This window comes from Rhipicephalus sanguineus, chromosome 1 (genome assembly GCF_013339695.2).
Source record: "Rhipicephalus sanguineus isolate Rsan-2018 chromosome 1, BIME_Rsan_1.4, whole genome shotgun sequence".
NCBI lineage: Eukaryota > Metazoa > Arthropoda > Arachnida > Ixodida > Ixodidae > Rhipicephalus > Rhipicephalus sanguineus.
The window spans coordinates 256,165,625-256,191,502 of record NC_051176.1 but is presented as its reverse complement, the minus strand read 5'-3'; the positions used below and the strand labels follow the sequence as shown (position 1 = coordinate 256,191,502).

The 25,878-nt window shown below is 44.2% G+C and overlaps 1 protein-coding gene across 2 annotated transcripts in view; it reads left to right on the top strand.

The window, feature by feature from the left end:
* The window catches only part of LOC119378454 (twisted gastrulation protein homolog 1-A), a 44,306-nt gene extending 19,026 nt beyond the window's left edge, over positions 1-25,280 (top strand). The window contains exons 1-5 of one of the 2 annotated variants that reach the window (XM_037647588.2): positions 8,434-8,618; positions 10,631-10,844; positions 16,305-16,502; positions 18,921-19,128; positions 22,648-25,280. In XM_037647588.2, coding sequence (XP_037503516.1) covers positions 10,637-10,844; positions 16,305-16,502; positions 18,921-19,128; positions 22,648-22,843 — 810 coding nt within the window. In that variant the 5' untranslated portion in view covers positions 8,434-8,618; positions 10,631-10,636 and the 3' untranslated portion in view covers positions 22,844-25,280. Of the gene's footprint in view, positions 1-8,433; positions 8,619-10,630; positions 10,845-16,304; positions 16,503-18,920; positions 19,129-22,647 lie in introns of those variants that run through there. The other variant, XM_037647596.2, reaches the window with a different exon arrangement.
* Positions 25,281-25,878: the final 598 nt, after the last annotated feature.

Here is a 25,878-nt window from a genome sequence, read left to right as displayed (position 1 = left end):
CGTTGCATGCGCCGAGCTGCAAAGCGCTCGTTTAACCGAGGGACACTTAAATCGGCGTCACGTGCGCCGGCCGTTGCGGTCGCACCCGTAATAGCGCGTTGCTCACGTGATCCAGTTGTGCGCTGTATGCATGTGCAGATCTCGTTATATATACTAAACAGCGCCTTTTTACGTGTTATTTTCACCTTCAGATAGATGCAGCGCTTTCCGATAGCAGTGGACCCGCCACGGTGGTCTATAGTGGTTATGGCGCTCGAGTGCTGACCCGAAGGTCGCGGGATCGAATCCCGGCCGTGGCGGCCGTATTTTCGATGGAGGCGGAATGCTAGAGGCCCGTTTGCTCAGATTTACGTGTACGTTAAAGAGCCCCAGGTGGTCGAAATTTCCGGAGCCCTCCACTACGGCGTCCCTCATAATCATATTTTGGGACGTAAAACCCCAACAAGCATTATTACTTTCCCGATAACACTGCCACGGCCGCCGAATGGGCTTTTTCATCCAGCGGCCGTGACACTGCAGAGACAGCGTGCTCGCTTTACTAAGCGCCAGCTTGATTCCAAAAAGAGTCACGCTCGACTCTTGTACCGCACGCGCCTCGCAGCGAGTTTCAGTTAAAAACGACATATATATTTGTCGTTGGTTCTCTTTTCGTGGTTGCGCTACTGTGCGCGCTGCGTACAAACAGCGCTTGCCATGCAGGGATACGGACAGTGACGTGGTGACGTCGCGTGATATGGCACGTATGACAGGCAGGCGATTAGAGGATGATGTCACGTGTGCATGGCAAGTATGGAGTGACAGGCTGGCTATTAGAGCTTAGCTGCATGGCTACAGTGTAATAGCATCGCTTGCAAGCGGCGTCTTGCGGTTGCTTCCGCAAGCCATGGAGATGAGAAATTATCTTAGAACGATATCCTCCCGGAATAAACATAGAAGAATGTCATTCGTTTCCGACGAGCACTGACTTGTTTTCAGGCACGCTTCAGCATTCCAGCCGTCATATTATGCATGTATGCGAAACTCAGTAACATCTTTCCATTTGATATTTACGAAACGCGGCGCCACGAAGTAAGACAAAAACACGAAGGAGCGCACGAAAACACAAACGCCGACGCTTACGTTTCCCTGTGCTCCTTCGTGTTTTTGTCTTACTTCGTGGCGCCATTTCGTAAATACGAACACTTCTATAGTCCAATTGTCAGTCCTATTAAATCTTTCCATTTTGAATGGTGCGGAGGTAAAACTGACCTAGCTTTTTTCTTGCACAAACTATATATATATATATATATATATATATATATATATATATATATATATATATATATATATATATATATATATATATATATATATAGTTTGTGCAAGCTTGCTAGTTTATTATTTTTTTTTGTGTGAAGCGAAATGTATACTAAAGAAAAGCACAGCTCATATGCTTACAGCACTCATGACAAATGCATCACTAATTAATGATAGAACGTAATTTTCGCTCCAAGAAACTTTCTGTAGTGAAAAAACAAAACAGCCCGCTGAATTCTGTCAGTGTTACTGAGCGTGCCCCACTCACTAAATTGCTGCAGAATTTGGTCATAATGATTCTTTAGTGAAAATCCACTAACCACTTTGATCTTGTATACCTTCGCAAAATGAGGCTAAAGTGAGTTTTTTGCTAGAAAGGGCTTCGAACGTTGAATGCCCGACATGCACCGTGCGACATCTTCGGTGCAATGCTTCTGAAATCTATAAATGCCTACTACAGAGTAAGTTCTGGTAGCCGCTATGCCCATTATACTAGGTTGTCGGACTATGAATGAACCGCAGAACTGACTTGTTCACTTTTTTTTTCGCACACCTTGGGAATCGGTGTATGCGAAGCTTTCACGAGTCAACAAGGCGAACGGGCTGAATATTTCAATGACGAACGCATGGTGAACGTGTCTTTACAAGTGAAACTTTTTTTTTTAAGCCGTAAAATGTGTTGAATCACAAGATCCGACGTGGTCGATCTCCACAGCAGCATGTATGCGGTGAGAGACTCGAAGCAAATTTCGGCGTCCCGAAACATGTTTTCGCTTCACCCTCGCGGGCATGCCCCTCTTTCTGTTACACCACGCGTTCTGAAAATACGGCGGTGTCTTTCCATCGATCTCACGACGTCAACGGCGATGACATTTGCCCATTGCATTCCCACGCCTTCGGTCAAAATGAAACTGACGCGCATGCGTATGTCCTCGCGCACCCGTCCTATACACAATGTGACACAAGCGGCAACCACCTTGAAGAGCTAGTCTGCGTTGGCAACGATGAAAGCTGTAGGTACTTTGCAAGGGCAGTATGGCGTTACGACGATTCTATTAACCACACCAGCGTCGCCGACCCCGGCCACCATGCAGGGAAAAAAAAAAAAAGATTGCACTCTACCAGCGAATATATGCTTCATCGCTTCTGTAATCGTTACCGGCCGGGCTTTGCAATGCTCAACTTTAGCGGTGTTCATGCTTCTTGTTTAGACCGTAAGCGCGTCCAAGTTGATCGGAGCATGTGCAGACGGAAACCTCCACGCAGTTAGGGACTTTTCCCTTGTGCTAAGCACTCTGAGGAGTCACGATGAATGTACAACGCGTGCCTCAAACTTCCCTTCCCCGTCCACTGGGTTGCGTGTTCGGGCTGTCAACTCTGGAACGTGGCGTGTGTATACGTGCGGTTGTGGCTTGGCGACACGCTATGTATGTAAAGCGAGAAATTCGAGCGCTATTGCATTAACTCGCTCGCAACTCGATCAATCATCTCGTTTACGCTGATTTCCAGCACGCCGTCGATTCACTTATGCTTTTCACCAGACGTCTCATTATTTACGAAACATTGAATCGGAACAGTGCGAACCTGTTGGGCCTACACCGTGGTCAATACCTTGCAGACGTAAAATTATTTTGATGCAACACGTCGGCTTGATGTACTTTAGCAGCCTAACTATATATACCTGAAATCAGATCACTGGCGATGTCGTGTCGCAATGAGTGGCACTCGAACGACGGAGAAGGTAACACACGCTCACGCACGCTGCAAGAGGCACGAGCATGCGGTATTTCAACCACGCAAGCGAGGAGGAAAAAGAAGAAAGACAAACGAGTCAGTGCGCGCCATTTTATTTAAAACGTCAGCTCCCGGTTTGCCGCCTTGTTGCAGTGCACGATCGGATCTGATGGGCACTACGCCAAGATTGCGTTTCGGGATCGACAAACCGGATTAAGAAAAGAAGCACTGGTGATAGCATGTGCTAGTTACGGGGCCGGATGGTTCCATATAAACGACCGACGAGACGTTTTGCGGTCCTTACCGTTTTTCGATCCACCAAGCTTACCGTCTCCGCCATGGAACTGAAACGAAACAGTCGACATCCGTTAATTTCTGCCCCCTCCAGTACATTAGGTTGGCAAACCGTCTGGCAGCGGCGGTAGTTGAGAGAGAGAGATAATCCACTGCCATAGTACACACAGAAAGTGGAGGTACCGGAAAGCCGATTTGAGCTTCTCCCGCACGTCGCAAGACATCTGCAGCACTAGAGCGTGATCCCTCGTAGTTTCAGCGGGCCGTTCTGTGGAGAAAGTTTGTGCTTTCTACGACGATGGGCTGTGCTTGCTTGGCGCTAGGAAGCTCGCTCTGCGGACCCCTGCTCGAGGTGACGCGGTCGGAGGAAGCTGATGCGCGAACGAGGCCAGCGCGTGCCGGGCCGTTTTGCGCGCCCTTGCCGCCGCGGCCACGACGGCCGAGGAGGAGGGGACGCGAACTAGTTGGTGTCCTCGCCGGAAATGCGCGATATATCCGCGCAATGTCATTCGGGCGCCTCTCGGCGGGGCGAGTTCTGGTGGCGGCGACAGCGGCGGCGAGTCCATCTCCTCGTGCGGCCATCCGTGATGGCAGCGACCGCTGGTGCACGCCGGAGCTCCGCACACCGGCGAAAACGCCCGCCTCCGATGATGGCCGGCTGCTGGAATGCGCAACGCACGCGTCGTAAAACGACGTTTGGGCGAGAGAATGGCAGGAATGCCTTTTGCGCGTGCTGCCGCCTTACACTGTGGTGTTCTCCCTGGCCGAGGGTTCACGTATCCTTCACCCACGCAGTTACGAGCTCTCTTATTCGTCGAAGGTCGCATTGGCGATGGTCGGCTGGCTCCTCCAAGTGTCAGTCTTCCCGGCAAGCACGCGAGATGAGTTTCCGCAGTCGAAAATAGAACACCTCGGCTGCGAATGAGGGATTGAATGAGGGATTGAAGAAAATGTCGTAATATAATTACTGGTTTTAGCCAGCTATGCGAGCATTGCAAAAGCGGCTTCAGATCATAACATAACCACTGACTTGTTTTCTCTCTTTCCCATTGGGCTGCCAGAAATGGCCGTGCGTTCATCCACCATGACAAAGAGGTTTGTGCTGAGGCGGCTTCATCAAGCTCAGGGTCGAGATGAGACGCTTAAAAGTAGTCCGTAAGTTTTAGGCGATAATAATGAGGTAGTAATAGCAATAACAAACTTTATCGATCAGAAGAGTAGACGACACCATCGCCCTAACAAACATAAAGCTGCCCCTCCATCGACGTTATGTAAAGTTAGCCTTGACTCGAATGCAAACTTTACATAACTTTTCAGACTGATTTTGCAATAATAATTCGCATTAACTGTACGTCACAAGTGCCTTCAAAGGCGCTGGGACGGTGAGGGTGACCGCAGCCCCTCCCCCTATAGGTGATCGAGATTTTTCCAATGAAAAAAAAAGAAAAAAAAGGAGGGACACTTCGTAATGTGTAATGATTGTAACACCTCTCTCTTTCAACTACCTGAGGTGCCACTGCACCTCAGGTCATACTCTTCAATTACTGAGTCACACTCTTCATTGAGTCACTCTTCAATCACTGACACGTATTTGGCTTTGTCTAACCTTGGGCATCACTCATTCCTGTTCGTCGTAATCTTTATTTTGTTGCATGAAAGATCGTATAGTTTCTAATAACGTTTACGTGGGTAAATCCACTCCCGACAAATCCGCTGGTAATAAGCGTTCCAAGTGGCTTCAATATTAAGCGCGATGTATTGGACACCACCCTTGGTTTCAGAAGAGCGTTATAAAAGGGACGTTTCATAATATGTGCATAACTGTATTACTTCGAGAGAGGTGTCCCGCCAGAACTTCAAAATCTTATTCGCTTAACCAAACTGTCCAAAATGAGATAACTGGTACGCTTCCGCCTTCCACTCCAAGACTGCGCCCCTGTCTGCCTTTGCTGCATGGCTCAGCTGGGTTTGTCACATTTTGTAAGCATTTGTAAACATGCGACAAAAAAGAGGGAGCTTTCATAACGTCGGCCAATTCCACACACGTGTGCACAGGTTTACAAGGTCAGTTCGTTTGTCGAAACATTTTTTGAGGTTATTATACTAACATGTTTCTTCGTCACGCTGATTTGTCAACTACGCAATAAGTGAAACAGGGAGGCTAAGTAGGTCGTTACGAAACTGCATGACATAATTCTTGACACATAAGAGACATGATTATGTGGGCCTTCCAAACGCAACTGCCTTGGAATCTTAGCGCGCACTAGGTTTTTTTTTTTCTGCCCTTCTTTATATTTACATATCAATAGGTTTTTTACCTATTGGTTTTACCTAATAGGTTTTTTACCTATTTTTTACATATGACTAGGTTTTTTTTTCTGCCCTTCTTTATATTTACATATCAATACGCATGTTAGAAACGAAACTGTACAAGTTGTCTCTCATAATGTGATGCACATTCGATCTTACTAATGAAAGCCACAAAGCTAACCGTTCCTCATGTGACCACTCTCCACTCACGCCTTGTCTATTGCGTTAACTGGCGAGTGGCACCATCGTGCGGAATCGCCGGAAATGAATACGGTATATGCGTTCGCGTACCTTGTCTAGAATATCGTGCGGAATCGCAGTAAATTAGTATAATAAGTGTTCGTATACCTAATCTAGAATCAGGGGCGTAGCCAGAAATTTTTTCGGGGGGGGGGGGGGGTTCACCCATACTTTATGTATGTTCATGCGTGCGTTTGTATGTGCGCATGTATATATACGCAAGCAAAACTGAAAAATTTCGTGTTGAACCCCCCCCCCCCGGCTACGCCCCTGTCTTCTAGAATATTCCACCGAACCTGTCACAACTATACGTGCGAGCCTGAGTGCGTATCTGCTCCCTCTTCTAATGCTACACTCGTCGCCAGGTGAGCTATTCACGATGCCCATGCGCATAACCGACGGGCAATGTAGCATCACCAAATATGCGGGCACCTTGCCAATACGTGAGCAGCAACGAATTAAGCACGTGTACTCCGCCTTCATCGTCACGTGCTCAAAAGCGCGCACCTCCGCTACGTTATGCTATGTAGAGTATATTCAGAAGTTTAAAAGCCACTACCAAAGTGAGATCAACAACCTGTATAGCAGTGACGGCGGTACAGATATTGAGAAAGTGAGAAGTGCTTCTACATTTTGTACGGTGCAGCAATGTCGGAAGCGGTACACGAACGACTTTCTTAGCAATGGTAGCCCCGAGACAGCAGCGGCCGCGCGCGGAGCTACTTTTTCATGGCGCATACCCTCCCCACTGAAGTGATCAGTGGAGCGCACACATACTTCTTGCAGATGGAGCAGTGCGACAGCGTTAGGATTTGAACAAGACGTTCAACGGCAAACGCGACTGCTATTTTCGTCTTGAACAGCATGCAGGTTGTCCAATTTCAGACGCTCGCCACTTGCTTGACACGATTTGAGCATGCTGTCGAATGCCAAGCCTTTTCCATTCTGCTCAACGAACTCCTGCGGGGATTATATAGCAATAGGATGGAGCGGTTATATGCACTTTTGTGACCACGCTGTACCGCCACGTGACGGAGAAAACGCGAAGTGCATGATGCGAAATGTCTGCGACCGTGTATACGCACAAGTCCCGCTGTAAAGTGCACTTTATATCACAAATGAGCGAAGAACAAGACAGATTAAAGGAGGTGATGAATGATCTTATGCAACAAGTGGGCTATGATAACCTCGGGGTCTGCGGCTGCACGTAATGCTGCCACAAGTGGTACGTCGGCCGGTACCCCTGCGGTTATGCCAGTTTCTGCGAGTTGTAGGTTACGTGTACTGCAAGAGAGTACACGAAATCAAAAGAAACTACGTGTTCTGAGCAGAGGTCTACGAGGTATACGCATGCAATGAGCCGGCACGATTAAGAACGATGACAGTGGTAGCGACGGCAACGACGCCCTCATGTAGCAGACTTTGGATGAAATATATTTCGCGGTCTCATCATAGGCGCGCATGCACGACGAGTTGGAGGGTTCAACCTCAAGCCAGGTTGTCAGACGTACGCCACTTGATGAACCATAATATTCAGACCAGGCAACAAGCCTATCAGCAAAATGCGAGAGGCGGTCACCGTCTCGGAAGAGGTTTACCCGAAATCATTACATATTGGAATTACAGCTCCATAACTGAACTAGAACTATATTGCGCGAGAACCTGATACTAGCCAGGGATAACAAACCGGTGATGGAAAGCTTTTCACATCTTCACGGCGGGCTGCCGTAAAGCGACGCCGAAAACAACGATATACTGAATGCAAGCAGACTGACATAACCGTTCAACAACGATTATCGCGGAGTTGCGGCTCTATAAACTTATGCAGCCGGGGTCACCGCGCAAAATGAAACTCTTTCCTGTCGGACCTATAACCGATAAACTCCTGCACCACAACTCCTTGCTTTCCGGCGTGAGAGAGGGAGAGAGAGAGAGAGAAGAAAAAAGGCCAACAACAACCCTGGAACAGTCACCTCCATCACCCTCACGCGCGATCATTGTCGTCGGCCCTCGAGAGCTTTTGAGAGGAAGCGGTAGTGCGCGCGCGAGGGGGTTCACAAAAAACAACAATGCGGCCCCGCGTGTTTGCGCAGGAGTGTGAAGGACGTGCGAGCCGAATGCGTGCCACTTGACGCCGCTGAAGAGGCCGTTATCTACTAAAGGGGGAGGGGGGTGGCGAATCTAATTGGGAGCGCGCCGGTGTCTGGCGTGCTGACAGAGACCTACCTGAGTGCGCCGGAAGTGGTGCCGGTAGATGCACGCGACTAATTGTTCGAGCTTTCGTTGGGTCGGAATGTGGGCGAGATGGACCCACCATTTGCCTCGAAATCAACACCTGTGCCGCTTTGCTTTTGTGCCTCTTTGAGCGCATTCCTGCGCCGGCTCTTTCTGGGGACATTGGGAACGACCACCCCTGTGGGAAGCCACCGAGTGCAGGGAGGGGGGCGAAGGGGCGGGAGCGCAGGAATCCTGCACCTGCACTGCCTGGGGCCTTCTTCTTTGGACTCGTCCGCACGCAAGGGGGAGTCGCGCCTTCGGCTGCTGCCCTCCCCCGTCGGCCGAGGCATGCGGCTGGCCGCGGCCCACTTGGCTCCGTCCAACCACTGGACGCTCAACTTTCCATTTTGCGCCCCTCTCTCAAGTTGCGTCGCCTGATAACTGCCTGCGCGCCGCCGAGACCATGACGCCCGAGCCAGCGTGCGTCCGCCGCGCTCGGCCCGCCCCGGCCGACTAGCTGCCAGCAGGTAAGCCGGGGCCCGGGCGCCGAGTACACCACGTGCCGCCCAATAAACTGCTGCCGCCGCCGCCGCCATTCAAATTAGGCGGCTTTCGACGTGGCTCGGACCAGAGTTGACGGACTTCGCCGCCGAGCGCGCATGGCCGAGTCCGTCGTGCACTCGTTGCCAACGCGCTCGAAGGCCGTGTTTTGTTCGGTTTCGCGCAATATAGGTTACCGGTGGTAAACACGCGACGACCGTGCGACCACTGCTCCTCGCCTTTTCTTTTTCACACGCAACTAATGACGGGTACAGCTTGAACGTTGCGAAGCCACCGCGTATTTGTACTGAACTTTCCTGTGTCCGACGGGAGCAGAAACCAATCAATGTCAACCGCTCAATTAGGTGCTTCGATTTTATTAATGTTAACTTATTTAAAGTGATTTACAATGTAAATCCCGGTGACAAATACTGCATCCTAATATCTTAAATGCATACAGCATTTCAGCATGTATGCACGTTGTCATCTCGACAATTGCAGAACTGCAATGTAGCTGTACCTTGGTGTGCCATCAAATAAAAAGCGAATTTCTGTTGCCGAAATTATGTGCTGCTTCGATAAACGAAACGCGTGGGTAGGTTTTCTGTGACAGCAGGCAATGCAAACAGCCAAGTACAGAACATGCAGGCAACATTTGCAAGATGTAAATACAAAACTGACATGGGATAGCGATAAAACACTGAGCATCCAGCATTAAGTTATGTTAATGTAAATAATAATCTGCATGATGTTTTCATGACAATAAACGCTAAGTAACATGAGAAAGGAAGCAGCTTTTTATTTGAAGGAAGATATTTTTGCTGGCATGCACATGTCCACTTACAAGTTATGTGCACATCCATGCTGTTTATGTGCACATCTGGTCTGTTCAGAATTATAAGAAAATAATGCCATATAATTAGCAGTTGTTTGGGGCCATGCAAGTCATGTAGTTAAAATGTTGTAAGGCAAGGTGTTTAGTTTTGCTTATTTACAAGAGTTCACTGACCGATTATGGAAGGGTTTTTGTGTATCCTTTTGTTTATTGCTAAGTAAAGCAAGAATTTTTGCTTTACATGTGCGCTCTCACTGCATTACAGTCGTCAACAGTTTTGAAGCCACGGTGTATGTAGACAAATTTTTTGTGCTATGTACCAATACCAATGTAGAATGTCGCTGCAAAGCTTTAGAGGGTTAAGTGGCACTGTTCCTCACTGTCCCAAGCTTCATTGTTAGGCATGCTGCAGCAAGACCTGGTGGCAAATCGTGTTGCTTTCATGGAGTGGTTTTCGAAATGTCAATCAATCAGAGTGACATTTGCTGACCCAGATGAAATGTTGTGCCCAGACTGCCTGCTCCATACTTGAGCAGATGCCCAGAGAAGTTTCTCCAGAATGAAAGCCACGTAATTTGGTTAAGGCTAAAGCATGAAAGGGTGCACTCTGCTGGTGATGGCTGCTTACAACCACACCTCTCATCTCCATGCTACAGGCCTACACAACAAAGAAATACATGTTTATTATGGTTTTCCTGCTGAGAAAACTTTTGTGAAAATTGGATGAGGAGTGAAAATGTTTGTGCATTACATAAGACGAGGACACAGAAAGAGACAGTAAAAGCACCATGGTACACCACTTCCAAGTTGGTCCCTAAAAAGCAAAACATGTGCTTGCAACAAGTATTACCACCATGATTACCTCGTGGTTGCCTACACCTACGAAAACACTATACTTTTTACCAAATCAACAAAATAGAAACTAATGTAATCTTCAGATGAAGTCGACTTCAGTTTTGTTCCTGCACTGTCTTGTCTATCACATCATGGTGCCATTGATATTATGAGCCATCTGAACTTAGCTGTGAACTTAGAGATGAACTCTATTGTGTCACCTTATATGCTGCAATGTTTTCCAATGTAAGAAATCATATCACTGCTTAATGTGCAGACTGCATATTTCATTTGTACATGCTCTTACAGCTCACCTTTTGTACATTGCAGAGCAAAATGTTGAAGCAGGTGCTGCTGCCTTTGGCAGTGGCCGTGGCGTGTGCCTTGAGCCTGAGCCTGGCCTGCAATGAAGCCATATGTGCATCCATAGTGAGCAAGTGCATGTTGACACAATCGTGCAAGTGTGACAAACTCAACGTCACCTGCAACAGAGACTGTTTCTACTGCCTTGACTATCTTTACACTGAATGCTGCTCTTGTGTAGGTGAGTTCAATGTGGTCCACAGACCCACATAGTTTTTCTGTTTTCCACATGTTGTATAGTCATGTTGTATAGTCAACATCAAATATGCTTCTGCCAAACAAGTTTTAGTGTGCCTTTAATTCAGTATTTTCAGATAGTGCTTCCTAAACTGTGTTCCTCACTTGTGGTTGTGCTAAAATCATTAGGAAGGTGTATGGGGGAGGGAGCATAATGAAGTAAGTTTGGGAATCTCAAGAACATGAAGGCAATTTCACAAATTCTGCAGAGGAGGAGTGCAGCTGTGCCTTTACACACACACATGTTCCTCTTTATTGCCAATGACCACCGTTACTGGCAAGTAAATAGGAACATGCATCTTTGTTTCAAGATTCACATGCAGCACAACATCAAAATGAAACTAAACATGGCAACCTCAGCATTGCACCTTTCCTGTTAGGCTTTATAGCATTATGATCCTTATTTGCATGGCAGTATTAAGAGCATACCTACCAGCATTTACAGTTTTAATGTGAAATACCAGCTCTCTAGAGCTTTCTTGCAATTTTCATATCCCCATAAATTGTTTCTTGATTCATGTTTACTTTAGGACAAAACTGATTTCAAAAGAACTCAAATACCATCACCAAATTGTATTCCTAATCCACTTTTGGGTCATTCCACGCCAAACGTCCCAGCCATTTTGGCAACTATCTCAAATGTACTGAAAAAAAATCGTGCCGATTTATTACGTTGAAAAGAGTGAATTGCTAGAATATTTATGAGGGAAAAAATTTTTTGGCCTTGTGGGTGCCTTCCAAATTTACCAGAATGTCACCTGGCTGTTGTTTGTAAGAAAATTTATTCTGAGAGTATTGTTTCTTGTTTTAATACCAAATTTGGTTTACATATTAAGCAAAGGTGTTTGTGTAAGCTGTTTAAAGCTCAATAATATTAGTAAAATTTTTCTGCCATATACGCCTCCAGGAATTTCGCCAAAATGTTCTATGTTTGCATTTTTTTCCATTGCGATATTGCGCCTTGTATGAATATACGAGTAATGAATACTTACTCTACAGAAGGTATATTTTGCGATAAAAATATTTTCAGACCCCTCGAGTTTCTAAACATTACGTGAAAAAATCACGAATTTCAGAAAATCGTCGTTTTGGTGCACATTGAGACGCGATTTACACCACGTGGTGCTCCAACTAAAAATCAGCTTTATACCTCAATCGAAAGCAACTAAAGAGTTCTTCTTATATGGCAAGTTTTATCATTACAATTTTCGTTTTAAGGAAGAAAATAATTTTTGATGTTCCCCATTGATGGCTATCTCCCCATTTGGTCACATGGGAGCTTCCTCATTGATATTCCCAATTGCCGTCAATGGGGAACACCAAAAATTATTTTCTTCCTTAAAACGAAAATTGTAATGATAAAACTTGCCATATAAGAACTCTTTAGATGCTTTCGATTGAGGTATAAAGCCGATTTTTAGTTGGAGCACCACGTGGTATAAATCGCGTCTCAATGTGCACCAAAACGACGATTTTCTGAAATTCGTGATTTTTTCACGTAATGTTTAGAAACTCCAGGGGTCTGAAAATATTTTTATCGCAAAATATACCTTCTGTAGAGTGAGTATTCATTACTCGTATATTCATACAAGGCGCAATATCGCAATGGAAAAAATGCAAACATAGAACATTTTGGCGAAATTCCTGGAGGCGTATATGGCAGAAAAATTTTACTAATATTATTGAGCTTTAAACAGCTTACACAAACACCTTTGCTTAATATGTAAACCAAATTTGGTATTAAAACAAGAAACAATACTCTCAGAATAAATTTTCTTACAAACAACACCCAGATGACATTCTGGTAAATTTGGAAGGCACCCACAAGACCAAAAATTTTTTTCTCTCCTAAATATTCTAGCAATTCACTGTTTTCAACGTAATAAATCGGCACAATTTTTTTTCAATAGATTTGAGATAGTTGCCAAAATGGCTGGGACGTTTGGCATGGAATGACCCTTTTTCGGATGCACCTGAAGCAACACCACCAAGCCACTCATGTGAAGGCAACCATTATGTGAATATTTTCATTTCTCTATGGCACATACCTTTCAAACATAGGCGTATCTACCGGGGGGGCAAGGGGGGCGCTAGCCCCCCCACTGAGAAATGTTGGGGGGGCGGAGCCCCCCCTCTTTCGACAGTGGTCATTGTCGGCTGCAGTCTGGGAAACTAACAAGTCAGGCAAAGCTTTACTTGAACGCAGCAATAACGCAATGTTGTAATAAAATTTGTCCGATTCTGCGGTGAAGACTGTCCTCCGTGTGTCATGACCACGCACTGTAGGCTACCTGCGGTGCGGGCTGCCTATTCCACGCTTGTGCGTCTTGCGCTCGAGCATTGCAGAGGAGGCTATCGCTCAGCAGGGGCTCTATAACATTACAGCAATCTGTCATGATTTTAACGTGTCCTGCCTGGCCTGAAATTTAGGTAATCCGCGACGCGAATATGGGCGGGAACCAGTAAACGTTTTATAGCCCGATCAAACGCTCTCCTTTTTCAGGAAATTCAGTTTCTTTGAAAACGAACAGCATCGCGACTGCTCTGTATTCAAGCTTCTGTGAGTTGATGAGTGTGCAGAAGTGTCCAGTATTTTAGCTGTGCCTAGCCAGGACATCTAAAATAGATTCCCACTTTAGTCTCCGATTAGCCTGCTTCACTTGGCTTATCATATGGTAGCCTGCAGCTATCGTGGCGGCTTGTAACAAGGCATTACAACAATTAACAAGTACATTGAGGAGCCTAGCTTTCAAGTTTGTCCCGTAACTTGATCTCCTCACCAGGGAGATGATCAGCGTCCACGGTTTTCTGGACTAAGAAGACTGCCCACCTGCAAAGGATTGTGTCTGTTCCTAATAATGTTCATTTCTCTCTCTACCTCTCTGCAGCGATGAGTTCACAGAAAGTTGTACACGTGCAAAAACAGCTCAGCATCGTTATACTACAACTGAAAGTATCTATCATACACATATGAGTCCATCTCGCCCGCTGCTATAAGCAGCCGCTGCCAATGTGATTGGCGGGCAGCCTTCTTAAATTATGTTCATAAAGAGACATTGTCTGGCTATTCCAAAAAAAAAGAGTTATTGTTCAGCAGCAGCACAGTAAGCTGCTTATTATGCACACTTCATTTCAACGCCGCGAGTTTTCGCAGACTTGTGACATTGCGTAACGATTGAAGGCGATTTTATGGGACATTGAAAATTTTTGACGAATAGCAAAGAACCAATGACAAACAATACGCCGTATTGAAAATAGTTCATTATTATTATTTTTTACGCAGTCATGCGTACGTGGTAATTACGCGGTGGATCACTTACGCATCATGTGTTGCGTCGTTTTACGAGAAGGTGCTGTGAGCATGACCCAGAAAATTTCGACCAATCATTAACAGCTAACGACCTATATGGAAGGAAACAATGCGGGGTAGTTTAACGTTATAATCGCCCACATTTCTTCAAGGAAAATTTGAGCTTACACAGTTTACGTATAGGCTATTTACTTGGAGGAACCGGAGGGGAGGAGTGAAGGGCCACTTCACCACTTTTCTGTCCACCCCCCACCCAAGCTGGGAAAAGTAGGAGGGCAAGGAATGGCATCTAGTATATAAATTCGTAGTCATTTATAATCTTACAATTATGCACAACCAGCTCAATGTGGTTTGCTTAAGTATTAATCGACTGAACTTGGTCTTCTTCTTAAGAAAGACTTTATATTAGAGGGCTCTAACAGTAAAGAAATTGGCACTCGGCTTATCCTGAAGACTTCTGCGAAGTACCTTGCTTTGTAAGCCACATGTTTTGTTTAATAAGTGAGAATTTAAGGTACTAGAGTCGTAGCAGGTTCTTCATACTCATCGTATCTACAACGCCAAACTAAGGCTGGGAAGTTTGCTGATGGAATGCTCAGATGATCAGGTTAAATTTGGGTGTACTTCTTAAACATCACGGTAATATTTCCAAAATGTCATTAAACACTGCTGTGTTGTCGCGGTATAGGGCGACCCAGCCTGCACAATCTGTTTGTGCAGATTCTTCCTTGATTTAAAACAAACAGTTTTGCAAAGCAAGTCGTGATGAGCTCTATGAGTATAAAAAATAGCCTCAAATATATATATATATATATATATATATATATATATATATATATATATATATATATATATATATATATATATATATATATATATATATAATATATATATATTATGAAGAGTCTGTCTTCGGTTGCTGTAAAATAAATAGGAAAAAGGCATACGCTCCTAAAAGAGTTTATTTGTCAACGGTTCGATCGGAGACCGAAGCGTATACCTTTTTCCTATATTATATATATAGGAAAAAGGTATACGCTTCGGTCTCCGATCGATCGAACCGTCGACAAATGAACAGTTTTTTAGGAGCGTATACCTATTTGTCGAGGGTTCGATCGGAGACCGAAGCGTATACCTTTTTCCTATATATATATATATATATGTGTGTGTGTAAATGTAATCATTGTAAAGAACGTCTTGTGGCTGTAGAATTTTAAATCGGATGTCATAAAAGCTTTTCGTTATACTGCTAACACACTGTCTTAGAAACAGCATGTAGTAAGCCCTTTCAGCCTCTCTTTCCCTTGCCTACTTTTACTATTTTTGCCAGGAATAAGTGAGTACACGTTAACTCTATGAACCAGTGCATGTCCATCATCACAAGTATTAATAATTTGTACTTGATATATAGGATAATCTTTTGCAAGTGTACTAAAACATATGATCATATCATGCCTAAGTTTTTTTTTTTTCATTTCCTTTTCAAAAAACTTCCAAAAGAAACCAAACGCAACCTTATTCTTGTAAGCCCTCTCATGCGCAACATTTATGTCACAAAGCTGTGCCATCTGCTTTGAGGGTTGCTGTAGTAGGAGTACTTGTTGCTGGGCTAGTTGGGTCAAACACGGCTATTGAATGAGGGGCAGGAATTGGGACGTACACAGGCAAAGTAGATGGGGCCCACGCTGTCCTGTCTTATTTGACTGTGTATGTCCCAATTTACACTCCTCATTTATTAGTTACTGTAGTGGAGTGCCCCAGTCAAATTTTAGCCACCTGCCGTGGTGGCTTAGTGGCCATGGCATTGTGCTGCTAATATCGAGGTTGTGTTCGATTCCCAGCCATGGCAGCTGCATTTTGATGGGGGCAAAGTGCAAAGACACCCATGTAGTACTTATATTTGGGTGCACGTTAGACACCATGAGAGTCCCCCACTGCAGTGTGCTTCATAATCAGAATTACATTTTTTTAAGCCACTGGATATTCCGTCATCTTTGCTAAATCAGAACACACAGAAATCCTGCTCCTATAGATAGGAATTTCGCTTTGCCAGAGACTGCAGCGTTTCATTATGTGTATTTTTTTTTCTTGTAGAGATGTGCCCGCGACAAAATGAAACCATCTCTCTAAGTCATAAGTCCAACATCGAGGATCTGCCAGACCCGACGCATGGGTTATTTGCCCTCCTTACAGAGGAAGCTGACCGTTCCTTGAGATGGCGGTCTTACACATTTCCTGTACATGCAGCATTGTACAGCCCTGTGCATGACAAAGATATCAAGCTGAAAGCTGGTAAGTTATGTTTCTTCTAAACAATCACTGAAATTATTGGTTCAGAAAACAAGCTCTCTGGAACAATAATTTGACCAGGTGATCTGAAAAGCAGTATGACCAAGCCTGCTTACAACAACGCATACTTATTTCATGTTACAAGAAGTGTTTCAGAGAAATGTGATGTGATTGTACTTACTTTTATGGAGTGTGTAGAGGTAGTAATCCTGATGCAGGAGAAATGTTTGAAGCACAGCAAGCAACATGGCGAGCTTTCACCGGAAACATGTTATTTAGTTTTTCTTGTGTAGTGCCTATCCAATTATCTTTCTCATTATTCACCAGGCTATCCAGCAGAGGTGTCGCCAGAGGGGAACGAGGGGAGCTGTCCCTCTGAAATATTAACCTGACCCCCACCATTCATCCCTGAAGGGCCTCTTTCATCATAGGTGCTCCCACAGGAGGAAAATCCTGGCTTCATTAAAAATCCAGCAAAAATGACTCTACTTCATGCTTTGCATGCAGTGAAGCATGAAGCCTCCACCCTTAGCAAAGGATCTCACTTCTCGTGGGTGCCGCCCCCAGATTCTAGTTGACTTATTGTGAAGCAATACAATTACATCAGGTGCTCCACTGTGCCCTCTGACAAGAGCTAGCAAAATTGTAAGAAAGTGCGATTTTTAGGGAATCAAAGCCAATGGCAGAGTAGCACTAGCCTGACCATAAAGGCACATTCTCAAAGAAATTGTTAAATTGGGAACAACATACTTAACGAGTCATTGTTTGAAATTTCCTTTTGAGCAGGATCTAGCACACTAAGCAATAAAATTTTTCAGAACTTGTTTGCTATGAAAACTAGGCAAATTGCCTGTGCTTTATAATTTTATGTGACCTATGAGATAAGTGACATTTTCTGACCACAGGTCTAGAAAAGCGTTGCACTCTTTTCTGCAAGACAACAGTAATGCATTTGACATTTATTTACAATAGAACAGAAAGTTGGGCATTGGCAAACTGTTGATGTGACACCTTCATTAGGATGTGTGGTGTAGTGCATGTCTCATGCCCAAGACACAGACATACATTGGTAAAGAAAATTACAACAATGCCTCACACCTTGGCTCTAGGTTGCTGTCACACAGTCAAATGTATTTGTAGCAGGATATGATGTCATTAATGGCTCAGAAAGTTTCAACAACTCGTGCAGCCATTAAGTGCACATTCTTGATACCAATGTTTTTTGTTGTGGAGCAGTGCTATATGAAAATGAACAATGTAAAACAAAAATAGTAAATTGTGACCCTTTTGTTGATTTTCTTTTCGTCTTCTTTGAAGCTACAGATGTCATATTGCAATTTCATTAGCTTCAGGTCACTGAAAACTGTACATGTGGCATTAAATTTAAAAATAAGTCATGAGCAAGCTTAAAGGGGCCCTGCAACACTTTTTCAGCATGGTCAGAAAACGCTGCTGATCGGTAGTCAAGGCTCTCGAGAACACACGAGCCAAACATTATAGCGCAGCACGCGGCCTGGGATTTACAATAAATTCGCAGCCAGCTAAAAAGCGCTTCCTCTTCTTTCGACAAAAAATTATGCTTACGGCGTCACAGGCAGGTTCCACGCGATTGGCCAATTTGAACATGGCGTGCTTGGTAGTTATTGCGGCCGCCGCGAGAGGCCGCCACTCGCCCACGTGCAATAGCACTGACAATACACCACGTGTTCGAAGGAAAAAAAGAATGTGCTCAAGGTTAGGAGGCGCGCGTGACGTACCTTCTTCCTCCGTGCCCCCCCTTCCCGCTTAGCTTCCAGCGCTTTCGTCGGGGTGAGAGAAGAGAGAAAGCAATTACAACGTGCGACAAATCTTTGTAACTTCACTCGTACTGGACGGATTATAAAAATTTTTGCGGTGTTCGATTCGTGAGGCAATAAGTTACTTTAATGAAGCCATCCCATGGCTACATGGAAAAGTGTTGCAGGGCCTCTGGCCAGTACCATTTACCCGTGTCCTGCTACATTTCATAATGAATGATTACATAATAAATGCATGTATTTACCACAATACAAGACTGTTTTTTTCCATCATTGGGGCAAGCATATCCTGTTGTGATAGAAAGCATAAAAAAATTTAACCCCCATTTTGCTAAAAACAAACCATACAGTGCTGTTCTTGCATCTGTGATAAATGTTTGCCAACCTAAAAACAGAACTTCGCTAGTTGTTTAAATTGCAGTAATTTGAAACCTTTACCCTTCATTTTTGTATGTGACACACTGTGCAATAAAATTGATGGAAATACGTTCTTTAACATAAGGTATCTTTTTCAGACTACTGGTGACCAGTAACCTTCAATAAAAACAGAGAAACTGAGCATTACATCAAGCTTGCTACCAGTTGTGCTTGAGGTCTTGATTTGTGTATTTATATTTTCTTACAGTGGTGTCAAATGGGAATACATCAGAAGTAGTTGAAGAGGAGGATGTACAGGTGAACTGCACTGTGGCATTCATGTCACAGTGCATGTCACTGAACAAGTGCAGAGAGTCGTGCCTCTCCATGGGAGCTTCAAGCTACAGGTGGTTCCACGATGGTTGCTGCCAGTGTGTTGGAAGCATGTGCATCAATTATGGAATTAATGAAAGCAGGTTAGTGTTATTTTTCTGGATATAAGGGCAGCAGGTTCAATAAATGACATGGCTTAAATATCCCATTCTGTTGTTTTCTTTTTCTTGCTTATATTTCTAATAAGTGCTTTCTGAAGCTTGTGCTTCTGTTTCATTTATTTGTGATGATGTAATTTAATACACTTGAATTCAGTTTTTTTCAATGGTCAGTAGAGCTTTAGAATTCCCTCCCTGGTAACATTCGCTCCTTACCACTAAAAGATTTTATAGTTGCAGTTTAAGAGCGTTTTAGTGACATGTAAACTACTTCATTTCTATTATTGTTCTCTTGTGTGTATTTGTTTTAACATTAGTAGTATTTTCTTTTTTTTTCTTTGTCTTACTAGCATTATATAATGTTCCCATTCCTACTACAGCCCTAAATAGGGCTGCAGTATATGTAAGCATAATAAATAATGCAACAAATGCAACGTCATTAATTCTTACTTGTCACTGCATGTACACCTGTAGGCAAAAGTATGCGGACCATTGCCGTTCGTATACCTTTGCCGTCTGCGCCGTCTAGTGGCGAGCCGTCTGCTTCGAGAGCATTTCTCTGACAAATTCCATGAGTGATGCTCTTGACAGCTATTCCGACAAAGCAATGCTCTTGACAGCAGAGGGCTCGCGACTAAACGGCGTAGACAGCAATTTTGAATTGTGTTTCCGTGGTCCGTATACTTTTGCTCATGGGTGTACTTAGCTTGGTACTGGCTTTCAAAATGTGCAATGGCAGAAGGGGCTCACATTTTTTTTAATAATATCTCGGTGTGCTTTGAATGCTTGGCAATACTTATTTTTTAAGGATAATAATGCAGGTTGTGTGGTGAGGGTATTTTAAGTAACCACTGAGAAAATTAACCAGCAATTTGCATTGAGCCTATTTCCAAATAATCTTTGGGTCCAATGTGATTTAGTGTGCATTGTAAAGGAAGGAAAGCGCACACACACAAAAAAATATTTTGAGGTGCAGTTTCATCAAACACGCTTTCTGTAGAATTCTACAGCTTGCTCGCCCAGTCAATGTTTTCACTGCATTTATGCTAAACTACAAATGCTGCATTAGTCTCTAAGTATGCTCATATCCTGCTCTATTACTTGAATCAGGAAAAAAAAAGCTGTCATGCCGGGTCTTGTATGTTAATAAGACAGCGAACAGACAACGAACATTAATAAGACAGCCCACAGATGGGAAAGTAACTGCTCCAAATTCTCAGCATGTAACAGCCACAGATGGCATTCTCATCATCTAGACCAAAAAAAGAGGCGCCGTGACATTGGACGAGAAGATTACTGAAAAAAAGCATTTTCAATGCTTTCTCCGTTCTATGACTGTTCTATGTCCAAAGGCTGTGACAGACTATGAGGGACTTCATATTGGAAGGCTTTCAATTTCAAGGCTGGCTTTTATTTTGCACGCCCCAGAGTCTCCTTACCTGGGTGTGTTTTCATTCTGATGCAGCAGAAACGAGATCATTGTGGTTAGAAGTTGAGGCTAAATAAGTTGTTATACTCAAGCTGATAATTCTACCACTCTGGGTATGCTTGTCTGTGATTAATGCTTCTGCGAATTGCTATTGTCATGCCCATTGATAAACAAGAAAGTTCATTTGGCAAGCTGTTGAATTCCAGCACTCATGAAGTACACCAGCCATCTGGTTACCGTTTCATGGTTTTGTAAATTGTGTTTCTCAGCAACTAGAATGTTGTTGGCAAATATTTAAGCAGTTATGTATGAGCTATTGACAAGGTTTGGAGTCTCTGATGATGGTTGTAAAAATGACTTTTTTAAGCTTAAAACAGTTTATACCACAATACCCTGAACATTGGTTTCTGGATATTCTTCAGTAATATTAACATGTATCATACATGTAACAAGTTTAGAGGTCACTCCAGATATAAGCATAACAGTCACTTGGCCATGAAAAAATTATGATGATAAAACCTCCTCAACTTCTGTATCCTTGGAGTGTCAGCAGTGACTTGAACATTCATACAACAGCAGTTAAAAGTTAAATGTCATGTACAAGGTCGGCCATGTCTACGGTGAACACCTTATTAGTATTCAAGCTGGTGAAACTACAGTTGGTTACAATTTAAGAAGTCCGGAGAGGCCCCGCCCAGATGACCGAAGCGCGACAGCCGATCGCCTCCGCGACTAAAGAAATAGTCCCACTCATGCACTCGGCAATTTTCTCCGAAGGCGGGTCACGGGCCACCTGTTTCAAGACGTCAGTCTGGAGTGTGTGCCCATTGGTGAATGCTTGTGTGCATTCGCCTTTGAGGAGGAAACGCCGCAGACTTCTAAAGTTGTATCCTACTATAGAACATTTATTCTACTTCAAGAAGGAAATGTCCATTATACGATGACTAACCATGGTGTCAATAAACAAAATGATCATTTTCCGGATTATACATTAAACATCAGCTTTTATAAGGTCTTCAACACTAATGAGGTGTTCACCTTAGATGAGCTTGACCCTGTACCACCCCTTGGGTTTGGTTTTGAAAAAGCGCATCCTGTGGAAAGCAGACACTGCTATGAACAGCTCAACCAAATCTTGCAGTCGTGCATGGCAAGGAGAGTTTAGAAGCGGAGCGTGAAGTTGCCATTTTCCCAGGGGCTCTCTTTTCATACCGAGATCTGGGCTGACTCTCTCTGGAGCTGCCAACGCCTGCTGTTTGATGTTGAACAGCAGATAGCATACTACCGGCCAATAGCCAACATAAATCAAGAGCAGTGTTTGGATCAGATGCGCTTCATGTCACGGGGTGCCACCATGTGCTCGCGCCCCCGCACACAATAGTCTGCTAACGTTACACAGCCACACAGTGTGCTCGGGAATCACAACGGGAAAGAGTGATCGCGTTTCATCACGCACGCTCGAGGTCATGATGCACGCTGACGTAACTTCTTTCCATCATGCCATCCCTCCCTGTATAGGTTCCAGCACTCATCGGGATGAGAGAAAAGAGAAAGTGCTTAAAATGTGACACAAATCCCTGTAACTCTGCTCGTTATTGATGGATTTAAGACATTTTTGCGGCAATCGATTCGTGAGGCAATAAACTCTGATAGAGAGGTCATTCGCTGATTGCTTGGAAAAGTGGCTCAGGACCCCTGCAGAATTTACATTAAATATACATTTTAACAAATGGGAAGAAACAAATAAGCTGGTACTATGTCCTGTAACCAGTGAAGGGCTAGTACAACTACTCAATCAGGCCACTTTTGAGCACTATAAGTAAAGATTGGCAGGTGCAGAATTTTGGCTTGAGCATATCAGCCGCACTTTTGAGCTGCAAGCATTGTTGAGTATTCAATTCGGTGACACGTCTGGGGCACAATTCTTGATTGAACTGGTAGTGCTTGTACTAGCTGTATTAGTAGTCTAGTCAGACCTTTCTTGTATAAATGCAAGTACCCTGACACACAAAGCTCACATATGTGCATAAGAGATTTACTGGCATCTGACACAGTGTACTCTTTTTTTCCGAAAGGTGCCTCCAGTGTCCCTATTCAAAGGAGCTGATGGACTTTGATGATGAGCAAGATGAAGAGGTACCTATCGAGGACCCAGACAGGCACACCTACCAACATGTTGACTACAGTGACAATTCTTACAGTGCCAAGGAGAAGGCAAACAGAAACAATGTGGTAGACACTTCTGCTGCCGACAACGCAAACTCTACGTGAGGACAGTGCCACCATGCCATCTGCACATTGCTGGTGCAATATAACCGTGCCGGGAGTGCGTGCCAGTGGTGCCCGGGATCCTGTAGTCAGTGTACATAGACTGCCAAGTGTCTCTTTCAGGTTGCCAGCCTCTGCAAGCAAGCCTGCAGCAATTTTGGGCCGCTCAACACTCAGACTGCATCTCTACAAGGACAGTGCACGCGTAGTAGCCTAATATATTGAACCTAGGGACCAATTGTGTGTTGTACAGCAAACGCGTTCACTGAACACAGTGGAATGCATTCTCCGACAAACAGCAGCCCAACTGAGACGAATGGACTGGAAAAAAAAAGCCATCTTTAGTACTTTGGCAAAGTTCGTAAAGACTCAAAACCGATCGTCTGTGCAAAGCTTTGAGCATTGCCAGCTGGTGCAGTTTTCACAAGTCAACCGATGCTTATGGCTGTTCCCATTGGCATCGTTAGGCTTCGTCTGCATGTTCCAAGTACAATACTTTAATGTGTGTATGTAAGTGTGCATGTGTGTGTGTGTGTGCAAGTGTATGTGGAAGTGTGTGCATGAAATGTGTGTATATGTAAGAGTGTTTAGCTGTAATGGCTGTTGTTGTGCTACATCTCTGCTACCTGCAGGCAGGGGGGAACAAGGCTTTTATATGCTGTGACATTGTTATATTTATTTAGGAGAAAGACAGTCTGGACAGGCAGTGGTAGCATATACCTGCGAAACTTGCCACCCTGCTGCCAAAAACAACAACAAAAAAACAACAACAAAAGGGGCCTCATTTGCAGACATTACTGCAGAGCAGTGTGCTTGAGGGTCCTCTGCGACAGTCTTTGGGCAGAATAAATGTTCCAGTGACTCATGACCATTAATCATCTTTCACCGCCATGCAGCAGATTAGGTAGTCACACTCAGGGGGCATCAATCAGTACCATACTTCTCACCTTTCTAACTTCAGACTGTTGTCTTACAGTAGGTTAAGTGCAGCATGAATGCCTCATCATTTGAAACTATGCAACGCTGCATCACTTTGTTTCACATGTACAAAACACAGATTCATAATTTGTGCTGAGTGTGCTTTGTAAGCAGTATTTCGAAGATGTTTTTTTTTCCCAAGGTCATTGCAAAGCGCATGAAAGAAACTGAAGCTCTGGTTGGTCATGTAAAAGTATGCTTGTTTCATACCTCACAGTTCTTGTGTCAGCTTGTGATGTTCTCCCGCATGAGTCTTCACTGTCACGTGCCATGAGCCCCAAACAAACACGTCTGAATTTGCGTTTACATCATGCATGCATTCTTAAAGGGGTCATGAAGCACCCCTTGGGCTTGTTGAAAAAACACACCCTGCGGAAAGCTGACACGGCTATGAACTGCTCTGCAAAATATTACAGTCGTGCGCGCCGCGTAAAGGCCACAAGAGGAGCGCGAGGTTGCCGTTTCCTCAGGTGCCCTCTTTTCAAACAGAGGCCGGTTCTCACTTTCGTTGGTGGGCGGGGCGCCTGCACATTGACGTCGCGGATCTGCCAGTTTACGTCGCAAGAGACATAGCTTGCTTATTGGCCGATAGCCGGATGAGATGTGCTTGCCACGGGGTGCCGCCACTTGCCCGCGCCGCACTCCTTAGTCTGCTAACTTTATACGGTAGCCGCACTCGCGCATATCGAATCACAGTGGGAGAGCGATCGCGTTTCATGACGCGCGCTGACGTAACTTCTTTCTCCCGTGCCATCCCTCCCTGTCTAGCTTCCAGTGCGCTCGTCGGCACGAGAAAAGAGAGAAAGCGCTGAGAGCGTGCGCCAAACCCCCGTAACTCCGCTCCTTCTTGACGGATTCGAGAAATTTTTGTGGCAATCGATTCGGGAGGCAGTAAACTCCGATACTGAGGTCATTAGATCATTACTTGGAAAAGTGGTTCATGACCCCTTTAAGGCAGCAGCCAGTATTTCAGAATGGCACTAAAATTCAATCTTTTCAGCAGCACTTGTGCTAGCCACTTTTTTTTTTTTGGGGGGGGGGGGGGGGCTTTACATATTTCATGCTTTAATTAGATGCTGCGGTATGTTAAAAATTCAAACACATCAAGTAAACAACTATTGACATCATTAGTTTTATTGGCTTCTGTTGTGGTACAAGCACACTAGTCTGAAAAGTTGCAGTACTGATGGAGTTGCTTTCATTCCATCTTTGCATTTTTTATGTCAAAGCCCAGCAAATCGTGCTTTTTGTGCATTTTTTTCTGTTATGCAAAACAGTTTTGTAAATTTTGATCTCCATTAAAGATAACCCTCATGTTCCTTGATAATTTGTTTCACTAATATACTAGAAACAAAAAAGGAGACTGCACATATGTGCCAACGAAATTGTTTTTACTCAGTGCAGCAACCAGTGTAGATTTTGTTATATGATGTGTAATAAAATTCTTGCATAATGAGCAAAACTGGCTTTTTTTTTTTTACTGAGCCCCTGTATCACTGACAAAGGCCACTTCACAAAAACATCCAGATTAAGAGACTGTTCGCTACGCAAACAGATCCAAGACACACTAACACTATGTCACTACTTCAACAGAGTGTAAGTTGGGGACCTGCAACTATACATTTACAGGTGACTCAAAGCAAAGGAAAAACATATAAACCGCATCATCACTGGTACATCTGCTGTTGCACTCGTAATGGTTGGTTCTTCTAACTGTAAAGCAGTAAGTGTCTAAGATCCACACTACTTGCATAGTTAAATGCATGGTCCTATGAACCTAGACAAGCCACTATTAATGCTTTAAATTGTGTTCCTATTCCATTTATAAAAGGTAAAGCAACAAACATAATACCTAGAAGTATATTTGCAAGATATGAAACTTTGTTCAAGGTCTGTATGTCCTGATATGCCTAGACATATATTGTACGTTTCAATTGCTGTAAGTTTTGACTTGCTCCTAAACATTGACTGTTTCGTGACATTATCCTATTCACCAAGGATTACAGCCTATGAGCAAGTGGACTAATGCTACAATTATTAATTGTTTTTATAAAAAGAGC